This window comes from Phasianus colchicus, chromosome 3 (assembly GCF_987193195.1).
Source record: "Phasianus colchicus chromosome 3, bPhaCol1.hap1.1, whole genome shotgun sequence".
Lineage (NCBI taxonomy): Eukaryota > Metazoa > Chordata > Aves > Galliformes > Phasianidae > Phasianus > Phasianus colchicus.
This window is the reverse complement of record NC_143438.1, coordinates 53,493,794-53,520,962: the sequence shown is the minus strand read 5'-3', so window position 1 is coordinate 53,520,962 and position 27,169 is coordinate 53,493,794. Positions and strand designations below refer to the sequence as shown.

General features: G+C 40.4%; 1 protein-coding gene across 20 annotated transcripts in view; it reads right to left on the bottom strand.

Moving 5' to 3' along the window:
- DTNA (dystrobrevin alpha) overlaps positions 1–27,169 on the bottom strand; it is a 213,392-nt gene that overhangs the window by 54,252 nt on the left and 131,971 nt on the right. For 18 of the 20 annotated variants that reach the window (XM_090137550.1, XM_090137551.1, XM_090137547.1 and 15 more), the window contains exons 4-7: positions 12,754–12,967; positions 7,178–7,263; positions 5,476–5,630; positions 244–349 (exon numbers count right to left, since the gene is read on the bottom strand). In XM_090137550.1, the coding sequence (XP_089993676.1) occupies positions 244–349; positions 5,476–5,630; positions 7,178–7,263; positions 12,754–12,967 (561 nt within the window). Of the gene's footprint in view, positions 1–243; positions 350–5,475; positions 5,631–7,177; positions 7,264–12,753; positions 12,968–13,125; positions 13,157–27,169 lie in introns of those variants that run through there. The other 2 variants (XM_090137562.1, XM_090137561.1) reach the window with 2 other exon arrangements.

Here is a 27,169-nt window from a genome sequence, read left to right as displayed (position 1 = left end):
AGGAACCTCTGGAGATCAACTAGTCCAAGCCCCTTGCTAAAGCAAGTTCCCTAGAGTAGAGTAGCCTGCTTCTGGCTGAAAGACCAACAGGATTCTTCAAGTATTTTACCAGTAACTGTAAAAATAGCACATGGAATTAATGAACACAGTACAGTAGCTCCTATAAAATCAACCACAGAGTGAGAAAATCCTCACACAGAAGCTTACTCTTGTAACGTGTCTTTTTTTGGTAACAGCTCTTACCATTTTCCACGTTTGCCAGCCGATGCAGAAGTGGTAACCACACCAGACATTGTGGCGGGGGATCAGACATGAGAGTATCCAAGAAAGTGTTTAACGTGACTTTTTTCTGCTCAAATAAGAAAACAAACATGCACAAAGAATCAGTAATCAGATGTATCAACACGATTTTATCTTGTCCTCAGAGAAACACTCGGGAACAAGCTTCAGACACTCTTTATTTGTAACCTTGGTTTACTGAAAAAAACAACTGACACTAGGAAACATAGACTGTTTTTAGGAGTCAGAATTTGTATTACTAATGACTTTCATGAGGTTGGGTTGGAGATTCCTAGTTCCCACTTATTAGAAGAGTCTTCTAAAGTCATCCCCTGTAGATCCTTTGTGAATAAAGTTCACAGTTACATTCTCACATGTTTTTGAGTGCAGGGTATCACTGTGCATAGCTAACAATCAGCAAAGAATGGCTGATAGTCCAAGAAAGAAAAAAAAAATGACAAGGGAGTATAAATTCAGAAAACAATGTAAGACATGGGTAGATCATCAAAGCAGATTGTGTCATAGCCTTTGGGCCACGGTAAGTGGCTGTGGGAGAGCTCTGACCATGAAAACATTAACTCTCTATACCTATAAGCACTACACCACTCTATCTTTCAAAGAGATTTCAACTCCAAAATATCCTTGTTGATTTAACAATCTAATACCAGGCCTTAAGTTTCTTAGATGTCTGGAGTCACACAAACCTTAGTTCAGTAGCTTTTTCAGACCTACAGTTGATATTTCAGCTTCAGATATCTCTTCCATAAGTCCTTTCACTTTCCTATGTAGTACATTGGCTACAGAAAGAGTACTAAAGTACACAGCTACTGATTGGTCCAAGAGAGGGAGTCCTTAAGAAATTAGAAACCGAACCTTCCTTTAAAATAAGATTAAGATAAAAAATACTGAGTCCTCTTGAGAATATGTGCAGGTGTAATTTATAGACATACGTATTTAAGTGGCATCCCCAAATCCAAAGGGATTGCTAAGTTTTCATATTTGATTAAGCACAGCCTTAACTTGCTGGAGAAGGGTGGTAACCCTCATCAGAAAGGAAAACAGCAGCTATGCAGTGACATATGTTATCTTCATGCATAGTGGAGTGCTTTTAGGAGTTGAAATTTCCAGATGGAGTGCCTCAGCTGCATTTAGATACAATTGCTGTGAGATGTAAAGAAAATCAATATTTCTCTTATACACTGAGTGATCGATGGAAAACTCTGCACTCTGGAGCAATCTCAAGGTTGAAATATTGCAAGATATTGGGAAATATATAAAGGTTTCTATACCTAAGACAAGAGAAAATACCTTAGGCTAATTGTGAAAGCAGTCTTGATTCTTTAAAGAACACAAGTGGCTGGAATATGAGATTTAACTCTTAACGAAATGCAGCCCTTTTGCCTGCCATACTTGCAGTATGGAAGTCCAAACATACAGTCTAGTAAGGGTAATTAAAGCTCTGCCAGTCCCCCAAGCCAGCTTATGTCAATGCACTATCACCTTAGGTACCACCTGCTTGTTGTATGGATGACCTCCCCATCTGGGAACAGAGGGGTGCTTCAGCTGTAGGGCCAAGCAGAACCTGTCTCCTCTCTGCTCTTGCTAGGAGGTAAGCTGATAGCGCACCCACAAGTGTTCTAAGCAAGCAGATAGATGGGGAGACAAGAACAGCTCTTCTACAACAGATACAGCTTTTACATGCAACTCTAATTTCAAACAGTGGCAACTAAAACAACTTAGCTTCACCAACAGCTTTATGGCCTGGAGGACCAATATGGAGGAGTGACCATTCCTCTGATGATCACTGGTTTTATGGATTAGAGAGAGCAGTGGCCCTTGAAAGGGCACCGGCAGAACAATTTCCATACATTTTAGAAGATATGCTTCCTTCTGCAGTTTTTATCAGCTGCTAGGAAAACAGAAGGAGAAAGTTGTTTTCTAAATATATATCACATGCAGATGGAGTCTGGATTTGTGGAATAACACTTAGCCAAGTGATAAGAAAATGAAGTTAGTGCCTATTTTTTTGTATTTTGGGATAAAAAGAGAAATTAAAAATATGGCTTTTAGCATCACAGCACTTTTTAATATGAATACAATATAATATCACATCAATCCTACCCATGGGGGAAAGTGGTGGCTATAAAACTCCTTCTAGCCAGAGATCCACATTCTGAAATATTAAATCATTTCCTCTGCCTGGCATTTCCATAAATTCCATAAATTTGCTGATGAGGAAATGCTGTTTCTATTTTGACCAGTCATTCCCTCTAGCAGTGGTTCAAAGACAGAGGAATGCACGTGGTTTAATCAAATGGATGAGTACAATGGGGAAGAAATAAACATTTCTGCAACAGGTAAATTCCTTTCAGAGGCAAAATGAAATGGATTTGGCATCACAAGCAGAAGATCATTCCCAGAATTTTCTTATTCCCATGACATGTAGGAATCTGCTTATTATGGGGTTGAGCTGCTTCTGGTCGACCAAGATGAGAACAAATGGAAGTGGCTAACTGAGCCCCCTGCATTATCACTCTGAGGGTGTGGGGAGAACGGCTAGAAGTAAACAGGCACAAAACGCATTGAAGTACTATGACAAAAAAGATGACTCATGTAAACGTGTGCAAGGTCTCTGTTCTACAGCAGAATACATGTACAGAGTCAATAATATGCCTGAAAGCTCTGACCTAGGGAAAGCAAGGTCTATGCAAAGAAGTAGATGTGTGTTTCAAAGTACCAATTATTTTTTACACAAAAATGTTCAGAGACAGCCATCATACCATCAATGCAACTTCCTAGCTGTAGATAAAAAGAAAACATTCATATTGTTTGGAATCTGCCATCTCAATTTTTTTAGACAATAAGAAGATGATCGAGGACTATATTTTTTTGCAGTGTTGTATGTACTGCAACGAAAAACATCAAACTGTTTGGAAGGCACTTAAAAACTGTTTTTAAAGAAGAGTCTGATTTATTATTATAACTTTTACCAGAAGCAGTAATCTTGAAGCCAGTCTCTGCTGAATGCTAAGCCTGAATTTCTTAACTACCACATGATATTCCAGTAGCTGAAGCTTAAAGTTCCCATTGGTTACTGCATTGGTTGGCTCACGGAAAAAAATACAGAATAGGAGGGTCATTTCAGCAATAACATTCTAACAATTTTTTTTCAGATTTTTTTTCAACCTAATCATGTTTTTTAGTGAAATGATCAGATTTGCTCAGGAAAGTGATATTTTGAAACATATAACTAAATATTAAAAAAAAAAAAGGAAAAAGACAAATACAGCAAAAATGTGCTGGAATATCAGGATGAACGTGTTAATACACCAATCTCCTTGGATGTACAACTTACTGGATATAGAATCAAACTCTTTCATTCGAAACTTTAAAAACAATACTGAATATATCATATGGTACTAATACATGCAAACATCCATTGCTTAAAAATAAATGGTAATTGTTTCTACCTTATATAGCCAATTAACTTCAACAGAAAAAATATCTGAAGTTCAGGAATGCTTAAATCAACAGAAAGAATGCTGAACTTATTCCAAGGTACACTAAGTGTAATATGAGAGAGTGAAAGAATGACCTCTGGTGTGACAAAGACTGTGGCTACCATTTATCACAATGTCACAGGGATACACTGCTTAGACTCATATTTGAAAATTCCTGTTCATTCCTAGTGTCGACAGAATGAGAACTGCATTAAGTGAATGTAAGTGAATTATTGGACTAGATTTACAAGAACACTTGGATGTTTAGAGATGCAGACCAGCAGCTTTGTAAATCCACTTCGTACTGACATTACTCAGAGACCTAACTCTTGGTGGTTTTAAATGGACTCTGTTTAGTCCGGAACTAAACCTTCTTAAGACTGTTTGGAGGATCTATCTTTCTCAAGGCAGCTTAATATGTCTGGTCCACTTTTATGTGGATGCAGCGTCAATGAAAGCCCCACTGCCCTGATGGCTGCTTGAGGCCTAAATGATATTATAAGGAAAAAGAAGAAACTAATTTTTGATTTTCATAGTATCATGTTCAATGTTCAAAGCTTGAATGCTCTGCTGCCATGCAAGAACACTTTTTTATTATTTTAAATCAAAACTACCAAAAAGTCACTTTACTATGTAAATTCTTCAAGACAATATGAAGTGCTGTTTTAAATCTCCCACTGTGAAACAAGACTATTTTCACATATGCAAGCATTATCATTTAAAATCATTTGGGAGATGATTCAATAAATGAATTTCAACAATGTCTTTCAGCTGACTGGAGAGCCTACTGATTAGTGATGAAACCGAAGAAAAATAAAAAATGAGACTGTTTTGCATGAAAATAACACTACTCCTGCTCCATTCGTTCAACAGCATTCAGTTACACTTTAGTAATAATGTAACGAAAAGGAAAATAACATTTTATTTCTAACATTTTCCCAGTTTCAGCATCTTCCCTTATGCTAGACTTATGACATTACTCAGTGTGCTGCATAGCAAGTGCCAGAGGATCTCTCTCCTTCCACTCTATTGGAGAAGTGGATACTCAGCCCCGATTATGGGAAATAAGAGTTTGATCTTAGCTACTGCCAAAGTGGTGTATTCAGTGTGCCTACGCAGCCTGGTGGAGAGTGGCAATTCTTGTGCTCTCTTCAGGATAACCTCACTGTTTTCCTGATGGTATCTGTATGGGACTAGAGATTTTCTAGAACCTACTGAATTCCATTTTCAACAGATGCTGAAGACAGATATTTCTACTCCCTTGTAAACTTTTTGTGTGCACACTCTCACTTGAAAAACACGTAGCTTGATTTTCTGATGAGAGTTGTATGGTGAAGTTAAAGTTTCACACATGTTGCAGCAATAACAACTAACTGCAGTGGGAGACAGCATGTCTTGGGGTATTCACATTACTTAGGAGTTTGCATTTAACTTCAGTGATTAGATTAGGAATTTAGTCTCCACAGAGTCTCCTGCTCTGAATTACTTTTTGGCAAAGCTGCTCCCTCCTTGGTGACTATGTAGGGAAACTATAGAGACTAGATTCCCACTACGTGTAGCTAACCTGCATGCCAGAAATAAGCAAAGTCAATCTCCATCCAGCCATGTGTTCCTCTACGCAAGAAAGGAGGAAAGCCTCAGCCTGCTCTGAGGTGTGACTGAAAGCTTGTGTTGAGGACACTCATTCTTCATTTACCTGTTGTGAGAAACAAGATTTTGCTGATTGCTCAGTATAGCCGAATGACGGCCCTTCGAAAACAGCTGTGGGCAGCTTGAGAACCTCCCGCAGAAATAAGTCGTATTTGCCATAAACCATCACTCCACTGGAGTCTGAAATCATTGAGAATATATCTGAGGGGGAAAAAAGACAAGAAAAGGACACAGCAACTTCAGTTTGAGCTTCAAATTTGCTCTTAATTCAGTATTTTCTTATCTGAAACAGAAGTGCTAAACAACATGTTCTGCTTATGGGAACAACCACTATTACAGCATTTTTAATTATAATCCTACTCAGTAGAATACAAAGAGGACGATTTACATATAAAAAAGAAGCTGATATTCATATGAAAATATTCCTGCTTTTTTTTTCCATTGTGTGTGGTCATCTTCTAAGTGAAGTCTGATGCATGACATGAGGCAGCAATTTAATCAGATAAGAAGGATCTAATTTGACAAGATACGCAACATCAGCTTTTTTCCTACTGCCAGCTCACCCTGTCAAATTTAAATCTTCACAACAAGCTCATTAAGTTAATTAACATTGTTTTGGACACAAAACACTGAAGCTCTTTCAAATACGTTACTTTCTATTCTTTTCTCTGCTTAACTTTTTTGTTCTTGTAGAAAAATATTACATCGCTTTATTGCTTCAGAGATGCAGGTTTCTGTTTTCTCAGCCACTACTTTTCCTCTGGTTTCAAAGGATCCTAAGCCAATCATGGGATCATGGACTAAGGAATATCTATCATTTTCCAGGCTGTGATGTCAGCTGCTTCCTTTCTAGGAAGCTGGAATGAAGATCCTGGCGACAGAACCTTGAGACTGCTACTGGAAAAATTAACATCATTCTGCAGTCTTCCACTGGATGCACTCTGCTCCTTATCCTTAAAACAGCCTAGAGAACACTACTGAATTTACAGTGGCTCTGTATTTGAATCTCTATGTAGAAACTGTATACTAAAAAATGGCAAAAAATCTGGAAGACTAAATTTGCATCTGGAATTTCTACTGGCCTATTCTAACCAACAGCAATTTGTAAATTCCATTTTCTTTGGCTGTGGTAGAAGGCTCAGAGGAAACTGGAGGTTAATCTCCAATCCCTTGGTAAAAATGTTTGGAAAATGTTGTTCTGGACCTGAACTACAGACATCACAGCACTGAACATGCAGTTTTTCCTTGCCGCTGCATGTAAAATATATCTTAGCTGATTGGAAACTGCAAATAAGTCCTGTGAAATGAGAATCCATTCTGCAGAATAGATGGAATTAATACGTGCCCCATGGGAAGAAGTATAAATAGTGAGTAAATATATTGTACTTCTAAGTGCAAAATGAGATTTTTTTTTAAAAAAAAAGCCTAAGAAATTGCTAAATGATGCTTCATGATAAACATTTGAGGCACTTGACTGTTCTCTGCATTTAATCATCCCAAAGGAAAAAAAAAAAACAATTTTCACTAATCAGAGACAACATATGCAATGTGGTCTCAAAAACATGAAATCTTCTGGGACATTCAGCCAAACTTTTAGCAGGATTTTCATGCAGGTGCATACAATGCAAATCCCAAACCCAGCAGTGATTCTATAACCTACCCTAAATCCTCCTCCTCCCTGCCTGTACTATTGTATCTCCAAATAAAACAATGATTAACAGGTAAAAAAGACGACCCAAAAGACTTACATCTTAATTTGTCCATTATCTTTCCTCCACAAAGAGTTGCCAAGGCCATTTTGACTGCAAAAACGGAAATTTTACCATGTCCTTCCCTGTTCAAAAATAGAAAATAGACATATTTTGTAATATGTTTATCATTCACACAGTACATTGTAATGCACACTATAAGGAAATTCACACACAAAGACTTTTGAAGTTTTGCAGGAGCAAACATCAGTACGTTGCTCTGTAAAGACCTCAGAAGTGATGCACAATGTACGCAACTCTCAGTATTAAACTATTTATCTCATTATGCATTAAGGTGATCATCATTACTGCTGTTTATGCAACAGCAGTACTGAAGGGCAAATTCATGGCTTCCCTCTTCTACTTGTTTTAGCCAATTAAAGCATGCTACATGCTTTACAGCTATGTTCATTTTTTAAAATTCTGTTTTTTGTCAGAACATCAACAAGAGATGCAGACAAAAAGAAACAAATGCACTACTTCAGTATTTAAGAAGTAAATCTTTAGTATGTTCTTTAGTGCTGGCTTTGGTGCATGTCTCCTTTTTCATTACACTGTGTTCCCTTTGCCTGGCTTCCTGAGATTAAAATCCCAGTATAGGACTTTCAGAATCTATTCCAGTTTTTTGCATTTCCACTCTTCATTGGTTAGACTCTAATTTGTGCAAATAAATTGTGGCTACAGCTGAGAATTTGATCATTTTGCGCTCCTTTTTTTGCATTATACCTTTCAGACCTCTGGGATTTTTTTTTTCAGGAGGTTTTTACCTGCCTTTGAAAGAGTTGTTATGCTAAAGAAAAATAAATGCTAAGTGAAAGCAATAGTGTTATTAAGAAGCTATGGAAAAATTCGAACAAAAAATGAAGCCCATGTGGAAGTGCTTCAGATTCAGATATTTTTCCCAGTAGATTTAGTTATGTTTACTAACAGGATTATACTCTTGAGTGGCAGACACATCAACTCGCCTTCAGCTCTCCATCCCAGAGCCACTGGCGTTTCCCACACTCAAATGGTACAGAACACAGGAACAGAAAGAATAAGATTGCATTTACCTCTTCAATCTCTCAGTTAGAGTTGATAACTTCTGACACTGTGTTTTGTATCGGTCATTTGTATTCATAAAAGCATCACTGGACCCAGTATAAATTCAATTAGCCCTCCAAATATATATGTGCGTGCGTGTGCATACATATACACACACGCATGCATAAATAAATATGACTGATGAACAGAGAGGATAATCAAGCCTAAGACTTTCCAGTATCACTCGGATACAGAAGTGCCCTAAGCTATTGCTAAGCACTACAGATGCCCTTGACTGGCAGCAGCAGGGCCTCGCACTGTTTGTGGCATAAAAGCCAATGCTGGAGCAGCGGCTCACAGCAGCATGAAGCCCTCCACTGAACAAAGCTTTAGGCTGGATAGAATCATAGAATTGCCCAGCTTGGAAAAGACCTTAAGGATCTTCAAATCCAACTGCAACTTAATCATACTACCCTAACTCTAACTAATAATGCAAAAAGATATAAATTCTGCTAGTGGAAACAGGATAGGGCAGAAAATGTTTTGGTTTTATAAAGCACCCCTCTTCCAGAAGTTCCTCTTCAGTTCCCTGCAGAAAAGTGCTGGGAGCATTAATGATGGCCAAGGCAACCCCTGAAGCTGACATGCACTTAGCAGCAGCATGGGAGAGAGTACTTAGAGAAGGCAATGGTAGTCAGGGCACTGAGGTTATCTCCTGCTGCTGGGGGGAAAAGAGCAAAAAGTAATACATGCTTTTAGACACAGAGCAGAGCATTTCTTCATTCAGTGCGTGGTTGGAGGAAAAGACAGCCTCTCTCCATAGCAGGGAAGTCCCCCACAATGCCTGATCAACTTTCCATCAACTCCTAGTAGCAAAACTTCTGTACTTGTGCACTTCCTATCATCCCCTTAATTAGGGCAATAGAAGCAGTACTGTCAGAGGCTGTAATTACAACCTCCTGGGGTTTTTCCAACCTCGGTGATTCTGTGATTTTCACAAATGGTTTTCAAGGATAAAATTATTGGAACGAAGCAACTATTCTTTCATTTAGGAAAGAAAAATTTGTAACAGCCAACTCTCTGACATGCTCCTTTTTGCAGGACTTCCTCCATGAAATCCAGCCTGACTGCATCACTTTCAATGCAAGCAAAGCAATACAATGCAATAGCAAAGATGGACAAGAGGGCAGTTTTACACTTCACAGCTCTAAGTGGATGGCCAAGCAAGAATTTATATATCCAAACAGGCACTGAACATTTCTACGTGTTGAACTCAATATGGCTCTAACATACGTCTGATTAAAACCAGGCATGACTATTTCTTCTTTACTCTGCAGAAGTCTAGCCCCTGCAATTAGATTTAGTTTGTTCATCGCCCAGAGCTCTCAGCTTTATTCATGAGACAAACATGTCAAGGGACAGAAATATCTGCGATGTTCTTGTCACTTAAACTTTGCAGGGAGAACAGCTGTATTGCAATACTGAGCAGATGCTGAAGATGACCTAGAACAGATTATCTTACAGTCTGCTTAATAAGAGTCTTTTTAGGAGCTGCTTTATTGAATGAGGCTGACATTCCACCTAGTTGGCTGTCTGGGCTTTGACATGTCTTGGGATGAATTTTTCTGAGAGGTTTGAACTTGTCATGTTGTATAGTATCTGCATGCCAGTGAAAGAGGTATGCTATTATTTCATAGTCAGCTAATCACCTGAGCCCTTGAAGCAAAACTATTGCCCAATTTCCATGTGACATTAAATAGCAAACCAGGAATTATTTTGTCTTTTTTTTTTTTTTTTTTTTTAAGCCCTCCCATTCACCATTTTTTGGCTATCAGGGACCTCTCTCACATGACAAGCAACTTTCATATGCTAGGGGCAAATTAAATGAAATGCTCCTTGCACAAGAGTGGAGAATCCTGCCAGATTTTAAGTGGGCTATAATTAAAAGGAGCGATGTATAATGCTTGGATGATCTTCAACTTGTTGCTAGCAGGTTGCCAGCATGGTACATGTGGGACAGTATATATTGACCAGAGTTGAATAAATTAGAGGTATATTGGATTTTAAATCACATATTGACTTGTCCCTTGTGGTCCTTTCTTATACACTAAGTGATGGACTCCACTTCTCCACTTCTTTCCTTTGCATTTCAAATAGAACATGAGCAACTGAGCAATCTCTTCTGAAACTGCCCGCGGAACAGCAGGAGCAGCCTTTGCTCTGCATAGCCACAGACACCAAAACACTCTGTGATCACTTTTCATTGATACTGAAAGAGCTATGTTGTCTTAGCCTTAGAAAGCAGTCCTGGGTGGGTTTTTTTATGGTGTGGGTTTGTTGTTGCTGCCTGTGTACACAGAATCAAATGTGATCTTATTCATTAATAAACACATCCCTCACAATCTGCAAGTTCAGATGGCATTTTGGAAAGGCCAGCCATTTCTTGAAAACATGGCTATAAAACAGGAACGAACTCAGGTCAAAGACAACAGGACTATTTTAGGAGTGACTATTTTGATTTCAGCATGACTCATACACCTAATAAAATACACCCTTTTTTTTCCATCAGAGAAGACTCCAGGCAATTTAGTTTAACTGTCCAGTTTCTCCATAAGAGAGGAAGGAATTGGAGGAAAAGACTTCATCCAGCTCACAGCTCCACACCTTTCTCCCTTTATGCAACATACGGACACATATCAGTGGTGTTAAGAACCCAGATAGCTCTACATCACTCCTCTACTGAGCAGGAGCTACTCCCATCAGAATAAGGGAAATCTGCACCACAAGCGGTTGCTAAACAAACACTCAAAACAAAACATCAATCATCTGAGTCACGCTAAAGGAATTTGACACCAGTTTTGAGAATCAGACGTTTGACTTTCATGTCTATATTTGCAATAGGTGGGCAAACACCCATCATATTAAGGAGACATCTAGATGACACAGATCTCCGTGAAGCCTGAACTTAGGTCTCACAGACTGCACCTGAACCTTGCTGTTAGATGAACCACACACACAATGCTTGGTACATTTAACACAGGGTGATGTGCAACCAGTCCCCACCTCAGGTCCTAAGGCAGAGTGCATCTTCCTCAGTCTGTCTCCGCCATAGGAAATGCACCCTGTGTACCCTGCCTGAAGGCAGCAGCATGAGCACGATGAGATGCTTACAGCCTCCTCAGGTCTTTTAGGAGCCCAAACCGGGTCATCACACACAGCAAGCGGGAAGCTGTGCTCAGGGGAAGCCAAACCCCGCTCTCACATTCCGTTTCTGTACAGAGGAGTTAAACCCTATCCTCCATTTTGCTACGACTGGCCTTGACATCCAGCTGACAACTCCACCCCCCACCATGGTGAGCTACAAAACAAGCACGTTATCACAGTTCCTGCTCTCATGGTCCTGGGGCTGCTGCTTGTCAGCCGGGGAGCAGTTTGCGTGCGGCATGCACCGATGCGCGCGTCCGGCCATTTTCCTTGTCCTTTCGTGCTCTTGTCACAGCCTCAACCGCATACATTAAAATGCTTGTTCCCTGCCTTACTGCCGTTGAGAGGGAAAAATTATTCCTGAAGGCTACAGTTCCACAACTGATTGACTTCTTGTTTTTCCCTTAGAGGGACTGGAGGGGAGGCTGGGTGCAGCCTTGTCATATGGAACAAGTACTTTTTCTCCCCGTTGCCATGGTGACCGAGCCGCCTGGCTGGGGCTGCCTCCAAAAGGTGCACAAAACCCGGCCCCGATACCCAGCACCAGGGACATGAAGTGAGAGGATGGAAAGAGGGAGGGGAGAAGGGCAGCACCCTGATGTCAGGCCATCACAGCCGATGTTTGCAGCCGGTGAACTGCCATAAAGAAGCAATAGGCAATATGCAGACTTAACAGCTGTTCTCCACTAACGTGGGGCTGAGGATTTTGAACACGGCAATGCAGGCTGATGTCTACACATTCAGTAACTGTAATACATACACAAGGTACACTCGCTACAGCAAGCAGCTCACTCTACCTTGAACCTGTCCTCTTTGCAGTATGGGTCCCATGCAGTAATAAACAGCACGAATTTCAGTTTCACCTCCTGTTCTTTATTCTATTTCTGTCATGGTCTCAAAATCATACTGCACTGGGAAGAGCCAGAAAAAAAAAAATGCTTACAGCTGCAAGAACTCGCAGTAAATTGAGCTCTTTCCAAATAATGAGCTATTAACCCCTGTCACTGCTGCAGAGTCATTGCAGCGGTGTCAGCCACTGGTGTGTCAATAAATAACAACATAAATTAGAAGTGGATGTGGATTCGTTTCTGTAGATAATTCCTCTTTGATATAAACTGGAACAAATCGGAGAAACTGGATGGAAACACACTTGTGCTGAATTTGGCTCAGCAGAAAGGAGAGGCCCTTAATTTTAGGTTCTCTCCCTAGTGAGCACTATTCACACGCTCATTATTTGGGTCAGAATATAGCTTGTGGGATTGTTTTCCAGAGATATTTTCAGAGCAAGCGAAACCCTTTCACCAGTCAGGGAAGGAGGGAAGCCCGTGGGGGTATGAAAGCAGACTTACGGATCAAAGGCTGCTAGCAAGAAGTTGAGCAGTAAGCTGATGGACTGCTCCACATTGATCTGGTGGGTTGTCGGCATCCGTTTGTTGAGCTGGTAGAAAATGGTTGAAATCACAGCTTCCAGGCGAGCCACATTCAGTTCGATGCTGGGATCCAGGTTGTTGAGGGCATTTTCCCGCAAGGCTTCTATCACGTTCCAAATGTCCACCAGGTGCACTAGGGGACAGCACAGACAGTCAGGGGAACACGTTCCTAAAGGATCACGCAGGAGGTGCTTCAGGAAACATTAAATGAATGCATGCATTTTCCATCACCGAGAATTCAACTTCGTGAAGGGAAGAGCAAATAAAAACCAAATCCATTAATAAACAAACCATATACTGTTACCACTATCTGCAACGAGTACAGCTTCAGCTCAGGAAATCACTCCTCATTGTATGAAGTGTTCAAGCAAAAATCTGTATTTCACTGAAACCACTGGAAGGAAAACACATGCTAATAGTTTTTCTGAACCGTGTCTCTATGGATACCCATTCAGAAATTACTCTTAGATATTAATTTGCATAGCATATGAGCTTTTCAGAAGAACCTACGAATACCAAGTGCTTAACACACACTGACATTTTGAAAATGCTTTTCAGCAATTTGAACTGAAAGCAAAATATTTTACAGAAACAGAGTTGTAATTGAGTCAGGGCAGACAAACTACATATAAATAAAGAACATGTAATGAGTGATCCCGAAGTCACATTTTGGTCTTCTAAATATATTTTCCAAATGATTTGTTAAATCTCTCTCTTGATCTCCTGATCTAGGCTGAATTTCACAGGGGCTGGTTTTGCCTGCAAGGACAGCTGAAAGGACAATCTCTGCTCAGTCCTCATATTGTATCCGAACAGAGATCTTGTTTGCATAGCAGTGTTACAGTGACTGTGTGATTGGCTTGCTGCAAATTGGCAAATCTTGAAGCGGTGGACCAAAAATTAAAATGAAATTCACAGTCATTCAAAAGTTAGATTTAGTTTAAACGCAACTAAAAGAAATCATCTTTTTTTTTAATCTTAAGTATTACCTTCTTTCCTAAAAATTTCAATAAGAGATAAATCATGAGATTCAGGGTGCAAATTCTTTCTTTTTACCAGAAGAACTACTGTACAGTTCTTATTACTTAGCATAGTGATATGTCTTCATACTGAGAGCTACCAGTATCTGGATGAAGACGCATTTTATCGCAGGTAGAAATAAATTCTAATCCTCATCATTATATTTTCAGTTGCTTGCTTTGCAGGCAGTGTCAGACTGCAGTGTGGCACGACGGTCTGGTGGCAGAGAAATGTAAGCCAACAGTAGTTAGATAAATGAAACTACACTGACTGTCTGTTTACTTAGTCTAGAATTTTCCCAATGATTGGGTTTCCTTACTTCTACCTCAGGAGAAAAAAAATATCATCTCTATTGCCCTGCCACTGCATATGTAAGCTGCAAGCTCAAGGAGGAACATAGAGCATACAGGCAAGTGGCAACAGCAGCAGCAACTACTCAGGCATTATACAAGGTACTTTTCCCCTTCTTCCTGCTGCTCCCTAGCAAATAACTGGGAAAAATTGCAAGATGTACTTCCATTGTTACACTAACTGCTTACTTGGCCTTTATACTAACAGGAAGCTTCCACAGCCGACCTTGTCTGCTTGACCTTGTCAGGAAATCGTCTTCAGAAAGCCATCCTGAATGAAGGCAGGGGGGTGAACACACAGCCTCTCTGAACTCATCCTTTCTATCTTTCAGGAAGAGCACATTCCCCATAACAAATCCAGTGTAAGACTCGGATCCTGTTAATGCAGCCATTCCCATTCAAGCAGTTTTCACTGTCAAGTTGCCACTGAGGTAATCTCAGTAAACAGGAGATGAACAACCCTAGAGAAGACAGGCTGTACATAACAGCTGCCCCTTGCTAGGAAGCTTCTCTACATAGCTCAGAAAACAGATTAGGCAGAGGACAGAAGTCATCACCAAAAAGCAAGCCACTGTCTGGTCCAGGAGAGAAGTTAATGAATTTCCCAATCTGGGTCACCAGCATAAGGTAGCAAAGAAAGAAACACAGAGCAATATGCTGGAAGATGCAACAAGAGGCTGGCCCTCTTGCACTTATTCTGTGGCCTTACTCTGAAGGAAATGGTAGGCAGAAAGCAAAGGTTGACCGTGAAGTTTCCACCAGGGTCCAGCTGCTGCACACCATGAGATTGGCCTCCGGTAACAGACAAAAGAGATGAAGGAGAAGATGATTCCACCAGTAGTTTTGGGGTGCTGGGGTTTGTGTGCAAACTGTCAAACCTAGGCTGCAGCTACACTGAGAGGTGGCAGTGTGAGCAATGACAAGGCATAATCAATAGGAGAAAGGGAGAAATACCCACGCAGATGGCTACCCTTGACTTGAGGCTCACTAGCAAGATAGCAAACCCAGAAAAAGCATGAACAGGGTTACCAGCTGAACAGCATTGCTGACCGAGGCAGAAATTACTAGGGCAATCTAGACATAAATACAGAATAAGGATGTAAAATCAGCAACACTGCGGCCAGTAAGAAAGAAACAAACAGGGAAAGGCTGCTCATCTGAGAGTGATGAGCGTAAGTGGAAAAAACCCCACAGTGTGACAGTGGAAGAAGGGAATATAACGGGCAACAAATCATGTCATTGGAGCTGCTTGGGGTACCCCTCCAGCAGCTCTGCACCTGATCAGTGCAGAGAAATGAAGACAGCAACAAGCCTTGTCCTGCCCACATGCATATTTGGTTCACTTCTGCCCCTGCAGCATTTCTTCTTTTCACACTGATACTACATTTCTCATAACACAGTCACATCCAGAGTTAATTTTGATGATGGTTTTCAGAAGGGAAATATCCAGAGGCTAGCAGAGGTGAGACTAATATCAGCATGCTAACACATTCAAGTGAAAAATATTGTTTTTAGCATTACCTCTAACCTGAAAGCCTCACAGGCTGTCCTGATGTTCATTCGTATGCCACAAAGGTAGGGCACACATCTAAGAAAATGATTTAGTGAAAATTGCATAGCAGCAACCGTCCCCCACCTACCATAAAGTATTAGTCTCACAGAACTGCTGTGCATTTGATACTATAAATAATTTTACTTGGCTTTTTTTTTCCCCCCCACAAACACCTTGGTTCCACTTGAAGCCAAATAATCAACAATTCTATTGCACCATTTTATTTTTCATTTTACTCATGAATTTTAAATTTATTTTACAGAGACTCCTTCCTGCAGGAGGAAATGAAAGATGGATAAGATCCAGACTTTTTAACATCTGCTAATTTTGAAAACATCTCTTTAAATCTCTAGCTCACAATTACAAATAGACTTTGCTAAATTGTTGTTATGAGGACTTCCCCAGCTTTTACTCAAGTTAGTTGTTATGGGCAAGAGTTTGGAACTCACCCACCTAAGCTTAATCCCTCCAAAATTGGTAAACTGAAAGGCATCTAAAATCAGCTGCTTCTTTATTGACTACAAAGCATATGACAACAAGCATACCTGAGATGTGACCTCAGGGCTGGCACGGTTAACTGAGATGAATCCCACACCTTGTTCTCTAAACAGTAAGGAAAGATGCCTTTTTTGTTCTGACCACTATGTGGCCTAGAATAAATAGGTTTTACAGAAAATACAAATAATAAATAATTTAATCTGTATAAAAAGCTATCAGATCTTACCATAGCCACTGCCTCTGCATCCCTTGACCTAGCACTGACTGCATCTGGGTGGTACTGATCACTCAGAATCCTATTATTTAAAAATGTACTTAGGCAGTAAGCAAGCTTAAGTATTATACCACGTTGCCTACCTAGGGTGGGAAAAAGCAGAGGCAAACACTGGCCTTTATAAGCTCCACTCTATCTGTACTATTAGAAACTTATGTCAGTTTCAAACTGCAGCTAATAAGGTATCTGTAGTGTCACACCCTTTTTAATGCAAAACCAGAATGTTAACTTTGCAAACTTCCCATAAGCTTACTTCCCTCATGTTTTATTTTTCATCCTCTCCATCACTCTGCTACGCTCATGTATTTATTTGCCCACCCCTCAGATTGTCTTAATCTCACTGAAGAAGTTATTTCTCCTTACTTCATAAAACATGTAGTGCAATAAAACCTGAATCTGATTTTTAAGTTCTGTGGTGATAGGAAGTTTTCAGTGTAACCAGCTTACAAATACTAGACAACATTTTCTCTCCAAAAATTTGCCCTAATTCTTTCAACAAAGTCAAACTGCAGGTTTACCTTAGCTTCTGTAATGGCTACTGTGGCAGCTCTTGCTGCCTTGCCCATTTTTATACCACAAAAGGGGATTACCCTTCAACATGAGAAAAATGCCCTTTCTCAAACAGATATCCAAAGCTACAAATATCTGCTAATTCTTTTTAGAGTCACTGGACCGGCACTACACAACAGGAGCAAAAGCTGCTCATGTCCAGCATCTGTGCAGAGTTACGGTGATTCAAAGCTACACAGCCCAGCCAAACGCCAACTGCAAACTGCTGTGGTGGGTTCATCTGATGGGCAGCTTGAACTCCCATTGCCTTTCTTCAAAGGAACAGGAGAAAATAAGAAGAAAAAGGGCTGAGATAAGGACAGGGAGACTGCTCAACTATTACAGTTAAGGGCAAAATAGAGTCAGCATAGGGAGATTAATGTAATTTATTGCCTATTGCTAACAGACAACAGTGGTGAGAACTAAAATCAAACTAAAAGCACCTTCCCCTCATTCACTCTCTTCTTTCCCCTTCTCCTAAGCAGTGCAGGGAATGGGAGCTGAGCTCAGTCTGCTATTCCTTCATGCACTCTCCCTTCCCCTGCCACAGCATGGGGTCTGTCTCATGGGATGCTGTCCTTCCCAAACTGATGCTGTCTAGGCTTCCTGCAGGCTGCAGCACTCCAAGCACTGCTCCAACACAGGTTCATACCACAGTGCCCACCCTTTAGGAGCTGCTTCAGCATGGCTTCGCATGGGCAGCAGCTCCCCCAGCCCTCCTGCCCCACTACGGGCTCCTCTCCATAGGCTGCAGCCCAAACCCAGGGCTGCTCCTGCGGAGGCTCTCTGCAGGCTGTGCCTCCTTCAGGCCTCATCCACCTCACAGCCATCTCCTCCAAGGCTGCACATGGAGATCAGCTCCATGGGGTACCCAAGACCTGCAGGGAACTTCTGCACTGACCTTGGTGCCTGCAGGGCTTTTTCTGTCACACTTTATCACTCCCCTCCCAGCTGCTGCAGCACAATGTTTTCCCCTCTTAAAACTGCTCTCTCAGAGGAACAAGCTCAGATCTGGCCATTGGCAGGTTCCTTTTGGAGAAGGCTAGAGCTGGGACCCTGCTCACAGCTACCCACCCCTGCCATGTAAGCACAACACAACTACAGACCACGTGAGGCAGATGAATGCCACTACAGATGGCTGCCATTCACTTATTCTACACAACAACCATTAGTAACAAATGCATTCTTGGAGGAGGCACAACCCGAATCACAGAGAATTAAGATTAACGTATGAAAATACACTCCAAATAACAAATGTTATTTTCTTCAGTGAACTACTTCACCTGGTAAAATGGAGTTGGAGAGAGAGACTGCTGCCAGTACATCGTAAATGAATTGGTCTCTCTCTGCAGCATTTAAGCGTGGATGGAAGATCACGGTCTCAGTCTGAAAAGTGTTTTGCATTTTCCTCTATCCAAAAAGCTTTTAGACACTCCTGAGGATTTATATCCTGCCATTCTCCCTTTATTTGTGTTCAGAACATCCTTTCCTATTGCTTTTTACTAATTTGTTACAATGAAAAATAGGAATTGGAAGCCACAGGGCAGAATTCCACCATTCTACAACTCTGTCAGGAGGTTGATTTTTGAAGGAGGCATACTTGATACATTTGGAGAGAAGTTTGGACAAAATTATGTTGCTTACTATAAATGCATATGACAGTTTTACCAATTCTGATCTTCTTTTTCTCTCCCAAGAGTTCTTTAGCTTCTACATTAGGAGGAAATCAATGCATTTTTATTTTAATGGCTATCCTTAAATAGCAGCTTTCTGTTTGGTAGATTACAGTATGGACAAAGTGTGACATAAGAGATGGACTATCCTTTTTTACTCAGCTTAAAGCAAAAAAAATTAAAATTTATTTATAAGGTGAAAAATGAAGTCTTCCTCCCATCATGCAGTTTATTTATAGTTACCATGAGATACAGAAGCTGTGAGATAATCTTGGATATATCACTAATCTCAAAGGAGGCAGATTACTTCAAACATCAGCTGCCAAGAAATGCCGTTGCCTGAAGCAAGCATAAAAAAGAAAAGTGTAGTAGAAGTTATCTTCTAAGTGGAAAAAGCAACAGTAAAAAAACCAAAACAACAGAATAAGAGTTTGTCTGCTTAAGCCTTCTCAAGATTAAACCAATTTACTTACGCAAAAAACCGAATGTTTTCTACTGTATTTTTTGTACTCCACCTGAACCATGAACTCTACAATGTTATCTTTCCATTTATTATTAAATGAACATGGAAGAGAAGACTGTGTTTAATCAAACAAGGGAAGCAACTAAATTATGGCTTTAATAATCAATTCAAATTTACTTAACTTACAACAGGCCTAACTACATCTAAGGTAAACATGCCCAACTGACAGTAACCACAGAATTTCACCTTGACAGCGTTTGTTGGTGAATATAAGAAAAACTTTTAAAGAAGTATTAACTTAAATCATTTCAAAAATCTAAGGATACATTTCATTACAATTTTGGTTCAGCACAGTTCTTACAGATGTGCCTGAGTTTAAACATGCCAGCACTGTAATTTGAAATCAATGGCACTTGAATGTATTGCAGGTATTCAATGTGGATTTCATTAGAAATGAAAGACCTACGCTTCCTTGTCTAGCAATCTCCCAGATATTATAAAATATGTTAGATGATTCTTCTCTTTCAGATTAGAATCCATGAACCCATCACCAATGAGGGTGTGCAGCCATTTGTCATCATCACTGTTGTGAAGCCCTGGGAAGTCACTCTTTCTTCTTGACTCCTCTTTTCTGCTGTCAGGAGGGTAATGGAGCACTGAACAAGGTGTTTTCCCACTACAGAACACCTGTTTGCGGCCAGGCTGCCCCTCATACCAAGCAGCTGCAGCATACTCAGTAAAAGCCTGAATGTTTGTCCTACTACTACACAGACCAAAGCGCCAACTATGATGGCTTGCAGTATTTCACATTTTCTGGTGCCAAATTACATGAAAAAGAAAATGTAACAGGGTGTTAGGTCTGTTTGGCTAAAAATGAGGTATTTCACTCTTTGGCTGGGTATGTCTGGCGACAGATGTCACCCTCCATAGCCTGGCACACCCAAGCTATGCTCACTGCCCAAATATCTGAACCTGCTCCTGGAAATGTCTTCTATGCTTCTCCTCTACCTCCCTCATCTGCTTCTGCTGCCAGACACAGTTTATCCAGCACAGTGACTTCCAGCACAGCTGGGCACCCGCTGGGCAGCTAATCCAACAGGCATGGCATGCCCTAAGCTAGTTTTGAATGCTCTGCAAGCTACTAACAGCTCTTGGGCTGGTCATCACTGCTTACCAAAAACTCAAGAGTGGTGGACATCCAGCTTGTTGCCACACGAGTTCTTTTATTAAACATATATGTATAAATCTATATATATCTACAGATACACACACAAATTATAATTGCATCTTCCTGCTACTTCATGTGATTTCTGGTTTGTAGATGCTGCGATTGCAAGTAAATACCTCAAGCTTAAAGAAGTAATTAACAAAACATTCAGAACACTTACAGACATGCTATTTTGATCCCCAAATGCTTTAATTTTTTTTTAAATATGTGTATCCCCATATAATAGTGAGAAATGTTATAAGAGGATGATACACTGAGGTACTGATAATCTAGAGCAACCAGAGACAACATTTTTGTATTTCTTTGTAGAAATCAAATTCTCAAAGACTGCCCAATTCAACTTGAATTTGTCAAGGGATGTGAAGGGTAACAAGAAAGGCTTTTATAAGCACATCAGCAGGACAAGCTTAGGAAAACATATGCCCACTGCTGAATGGGGTGTGGCACCCAGTGACAAAAAACATAGGGAAGGCTGAGCTACTGAAGCCTTCCTATCTAGTCTTTAAAGACAAGCTTCATTTTCAGGAAGATGCAGGTCCCTGTGACAAGTGGAACAGTCAAGAAGAGGAAGACAATCTTGGTTGAGGTGTTCTGGAACTGGTTAGAGGACATTTAGATAGACTGGACACTCACAAGTTCATGGTACCTTATATGAGATGCACTCACAAGCGCTGAGGGAGCCAGGTGATGTCACAGCAAGACCACTCAATTACCTTTGAAAGGTTGTGGCAACAGGGCAAAGTTCTTGAGAGCTGCGAGAAAGTTGGTGTTACTCTCTTTACAAACAAGCAAAAGGATCCAGCGATCTAAAACTTCATCTCAGTCCACAGAAGGGGGATGGAGCAAATCCTCCTGAAGTCATTTCCAAGCTTGTTAAGGACGAGAATGTTAAGGACAAGAAAACAACCGAGAGCAGTCAGCATGGAGTTATGAAGGAGTAATCATGCTTGACCAACCTTTTGCTTTGCACAATGAAATGACTGCCTCCCTGGACAAGACTGAGCAGTGGATATTCTTTATTAAGGCTCTAGCAAGGCTACTGACACAATTTCCTATAATTTCCTCACTGAAAAAAAATAACTACAGACTGGACAAGTGGAAAGTGAGTTACACTGAAAACTGTCTGAACTGCCAGGCTGAAAATCTTGTTAACAGTGGCACCAAGTCCAGCTGGAGGTCCAGCTGGAGGCCAGTCACTAATGGCATACCCTGAGGCATAATACTGGGGCCAAAGCTGTGGAACACCTTCATTAATGACCAAGATGATGGGACAGAATGCATGCACAGGCAGTATTCCTGAATTGCTGCCAAAGCTGGATGCTGGATGCCTGGAAATCTGTAGGACAAAACGCGTAGAGCTGAGGTGATGGATTTCAGGGGAAAAGTTTTAAAAGTTCTCCAGTCCAAATACTAGGCTTGCATTCTTGTATCCTCACCTACTGTTCTGCCCAGAGTGAAAAGTGAGTTATTTTAAAGCCTTCTGAGATTCTGATCACTCAGCGCATTAAGCAAATGTGGACGTGCTTTCCAACTTGGCCAAGTGCTATTAATGAGGAAGAACTGCTAGGATAACAATATGCTGAAATTTGGTCTTTTTATCTTCAATATGGCAACTGACAAAGCCACCAATGTGTAAGATCACATGGAGATCTCCAATAAAATTATCATCATCTACGTTAATTACATTTACAATAAAAGCTCCTTCTCCCCCCGCTGTCTCTTCCTGCCTATTCTGTCTCACCTGTACTGACAGAAGGGCTCTGTGTGGGTGGCTGAGGAGGCCAAAAGTCTCCCCAGCAAGCACCACTAATGACAGTGGATCCTATGAGGGAGAGCAGGGGGCAGTGCATCCCACAGTGCTGGGCTGGGAAATGGCTGCCACTGCTTTTCACCCAGCTGCTGGGAAAGGGGTTCCTTTTTTTAAACACACTTGGAAATAATTTATTCGAAATGCTGAATAAAGTATGACATACATAAATTAAAATAAGAAAAAAAGATAACTCTAAGCTCCTTAACATTTTTATGACAAACAGGAGAGAACACTCAGTTAAAACACTGCTCTGTTACTAGAAGTCATGTAGCTTAAATCCACACATTATATATCACTTAAGTTGTTTTAAAAACTTGAACACATTCATAAGTCAAAATCCAATGTGTCAATAGCAGATCTGCTGATATCTATATTCCACATCCAGAAACTTTGTAAATTCTGCCCCAAATGACAATTGTACCCTTAGATTATACATCTCCCTTATTTTTTAATATCTCTCCCAGCACTATTCCAGTAATAAAAGCCTCATTTGAGGCACTGTGCAATCAGACCTGAACGTGACTAAGTATTTCCTTCAAATGGGGATATGAGTAACAGAACTTGGTCAATAAATACGGATGATACAGAACAGCTTTCTCATTTCTCTTCAAATAAGGGCAATTTGCCTTACATCTGAGTTTGTATTTCATTAGTAAAACTACAGCATTTCAAAATTCTAATTAGATATAATTCTTCTGTAATATACTGCAATAAAAATATATTAGGAAGATGTTTCTGCACTCCCAGAAGGAGGTAAAACAACCTCCAGCACTGGGTGATACCATATCTGCAGCTGATTTTCAAAACGCCAACTCTGTTATACCTAACTAGTGACAGAAAATGAATTACGAAAACTTTCAAAAAAGCGCTTCCAGGAAAAGGAAAAAGACATGGTCCAGCACTCCTATTTGTGAGATTATACTAGAAATTCAGAAATGACTGAGTGTCTGAGAAGAAAGCTATAATTTTACAGCCTGGCACAACTCAGTTCTGTGCAATAATCCAAGGCAAAATAGCTTTTAAAGAAAAGGCAGAACAGAATGCACAAGCCTTCTGTTCATCATAGCCTTGACCACAGGATGGCACTACTGGGTGCATTTTAGTAAATGCAGCACACATTGGCCATTAAATCTTAACTCCGTATTGGCACAACGTCAATCACACTAACACAAATCAAAGGTTGTGTATTCCCACTGCTGTCCCCAGAAAACTGCCCTGTCCATGAATTTAGCTGAATATGTGCTTGGAGATTCCACAGTGTGAACATCCTATAAAGGCTATCACATTTGATTGACAAATAATGCTAAGCCTCAGAGGTGGAAAGGGCAGAATAATCTTCATGTCGGGTGTCCTTTTTATGGTGATAAAGAAACATATTTCCAGAGGAGATTTTAAGTGCTAACTTTGACTAATACCACATCTTTCTCTCCTAAATAGCTCCACTTTTTTTCTTTTCTTTGGTACAACTGCTCCTAGCTGCCCTCTACCCCTCAGAACCTCTCCATACCACAAGAGACCTACACCTGGCTCTAGCCATGTTACCTACAAACAGCAGGTGTAAAGCAAATGCAAATGCTGAAAAGCTGAGTTACTTATATTTCCCACTAACCTTGAAGTAATGTGTTACCAGCTCTAACAATACAAAATATTAGCCCTGCTCTTACAGTAACTGCTGCTTTCCTTAAAATCCCTGACACTGGAAGCTTGTGATGGCAAGTAGATATTCAGCTTAACAGGTCTTTATAACCCTTTCCTCCCTCATGGCCATAGAAGAAAGTTGACATTACGTTGGCAACCTTTGAAGTTCAGTCATACCACAAAGGTCAGAGAAAAAGAATGACCACGTATTATATGCTCAAAACTGCTTGAAGACAAAGCTCTTCCTCAGCCCATCTTCTGCTTTTCAGAGTTTGACTCATGTCATTTTATCTTAATTTTTTTTTAATCATTTAGGATTGGCAAGACTGTAAACAATAATGCAAGGTGCAGAATGCTAATGAATGAGGAACTGCACATCTCCCTGAAGATGAAAGTAGTATTTTACATATAAGCATATTGTTAAGCTGATCCTTTTTATATTAAATTAATTTCTTATGTAACATGGACTGAATTTGGCCCATAAAATTTTCATCAATTAAAAATAAATAGAGAAATATTTAAATTCAACTTAGTGCTTGAGTAAACTTGCTGATATCAGAACTGTATTTTTCACCCCCAGAACAGAAATGACACACAAAAAAGAGATGATATATGTCCCTCTCTTCTGTTCTCAGGAGTTAAGCCCAATGCAGAGAGTTGTAGGAGCCCTTAATTTATGAGGACAAAATCCTAATATCAACCTCAGCTGCTGAAAGCGAGAGCCTTGAGATAAAGTTGAATGTTCCTGTAGCACATGGGACTTAAGTGAAAAAAAAATCTTATGGCTAAAGTCATAGGGACAGTTCAGACTCCAATCTGATTTAATCCTTTGCTGAGATTGGTAATGAAGGTGCTCATTACTGCCACAGGTTCAAACTTTCACATTTAAACATCTATTACATTTGAAAACAGGGTGATTTATTTGCCTAAGAAGTCTTTTGGGATCTGAGTTACAATCAGCTCTGAGATGGATCCTGGTATCCTGAAGACCCTTTTCTTTATATTGAATTCATTTGAAGAGACAACGTCTAATTCATGCAAACTATACAGAACATTTGACCAAATCCTATCTCTGTGTTCACATAATCTTTGCAAATTTGCTCTCCTGCCATTACTCATACCCCAAGCAATGCCTTCTCCAAAAGCCAGCACCCCAGTCTCTGACTGAATCATTCAGCAACCATAACTCCAGAACCAGGTGGCAATTACAGCAGCTCCTACTTCAGTGATTTGTGGTACCACGCACTAAGCCATCACATTTCTTAAGGAGAGAGACTTGAGGATTAGGCCAGGAAAAGGAGAAAAGCTCCAATTAAAGTAAACACCGCTCAACAATCAGCAACAATGAGAAAGGAAGCAAAAAGGCAGAATGTAAAATGACAGACAAGCAAGATCTAGATGAAGTACCACACATCTATATTCCTTCACCTCTGTGTGACAGAAACTCTCTAATGATGTTTTCAGGGCCCCTAGATGGAGTAAGAGCCTCGATGTACACGGCCACTTAGCTGTCATCCTTTACACACACAATCCTTAAAGATATCCTACAAATTCAAGGCAAAATAAAGAGTTTCAAGGTAAAATGGGCATGAATGAAACAGGGAAAATTAAACCTGTGGAAGATCAGTACCTTTACAAGAGACGTACTATGATACTAGCATTTACTTCATTTATTGGAAACCGAGTTCATCCTCTTCACACAATATATACTAAGAGACTGATTCACATGCCACAGTAACGTCAGTGAATTCAGCAGACTTTCAATTTGTAAAGGCTGAGTATCCGCAGAACTTCTACTGGAATTAGGCACACTTCACCCAGTGATGGGACTGAGACCGCTGGCAGCTCCCCTGCTACAAGTCTGTTACAGCCAACAACAATATCACAGGTATAACTCAGCTTGAATTCGGCCTCACAGTGGCTTAATTCGGCACAAAACTGTCTCTGCAAAGCTATTGCACATCACAAACAAGTCAATGATGGGAAGCTGAACGTTCAGTGTGTGGCATCCCATAATCATAGTGAGAGCAGCACACACTGAGGACATTATATTATGCAGTCTCTTCACACTTTTAAAGGTGGGGAATTATTTTTATGGCCAACATCTTCTGTTCTCGCAGTTTGTCCTGGCATGCTGTATATATGCTGTATGAAATCCACCACTAAGACTAACAGAAAATGATAATAGGTACAGTTGGTATGTAAAAATAGGTAACAGTTAAACTCAAACTTCTCTTTGAATATTCCGGGCATTATGAAGTTGACCTATATTATTAGAGGTACACATTGTCTTTTGGTGCAACTCTGAATACAAATGAACATAGTTTTAAAAGAAAAAACACCTTGGGAATTTCAGAAGCAGTGAATTACAGTAAAAAAAATGAGACCAAGCCCTACATTCTGTCTTCCCTTCTTTACACTACTTGCTCTCTTCACCCTAAAGAAGCCCACAGCTGCTGAGAACATTGACCACACACAACCAGCATGCCTGATGGCTCCACAGCAGTTTTATTTGGGAATGTTACTGGAGATGGAGTCTGAAAGGGAATGAAGCAGGGAATGAGGAAGGGTAGGAGATGCATCAGATCATCTAGGAAAGACTGCAGAGGAGACAACTGGTTAGGAAAGCTGCATAGTGCTTGGCCATTATTCAGAGCTAAGTGACAGCATCAAAGCCAAAAAACAGCAACAAACAAACCAACCAAACACCAACCCTCAACAAAATCCAATTCAGCAGACGCTGTGGAAAAGGACACTTGTAATGCAGTGCTATAGGAATGGACAAAATGCTGGAGCTTATCTTCTCAGAAAAACAGTTTTCTGCAAGGGCTTCAAAATTGTACTCTGCTCTCAGGTATGGATGGAGTTCATGTATAGCTCCTCAAGAACTTCTGCTCTGAGTTCAGAATAGAGACAGAGTAGGTTTGAAATGATGGACTGGAACTCCCTAGGAACAAAGTACTGATATCTGCTCCAAGGAAAACTTCTGTTCTGTTTATTTCCCCTTTCCTGGATAAATATGATGTCAAATGATAAAAACTGAGAGAATGACCAACATGTGACAGATATGAAGTCACACTGCTTAATGCATTCTGGCGCCTTACGGAGGTACTCGCATGACACTGGGAGAGCCCAGCAAAATACCCATGTGGGTAGGACAGTCTCAAGTGTAATAGAGGATGTGCCTGAAGACAGGCTTCTTGCAGCCAAGATGGAAATAGTGGAAAGAGCAGTTAAGAGCATAAGAGTTGCAGAGAAGTCAGAGATAAAGTGCATGCTA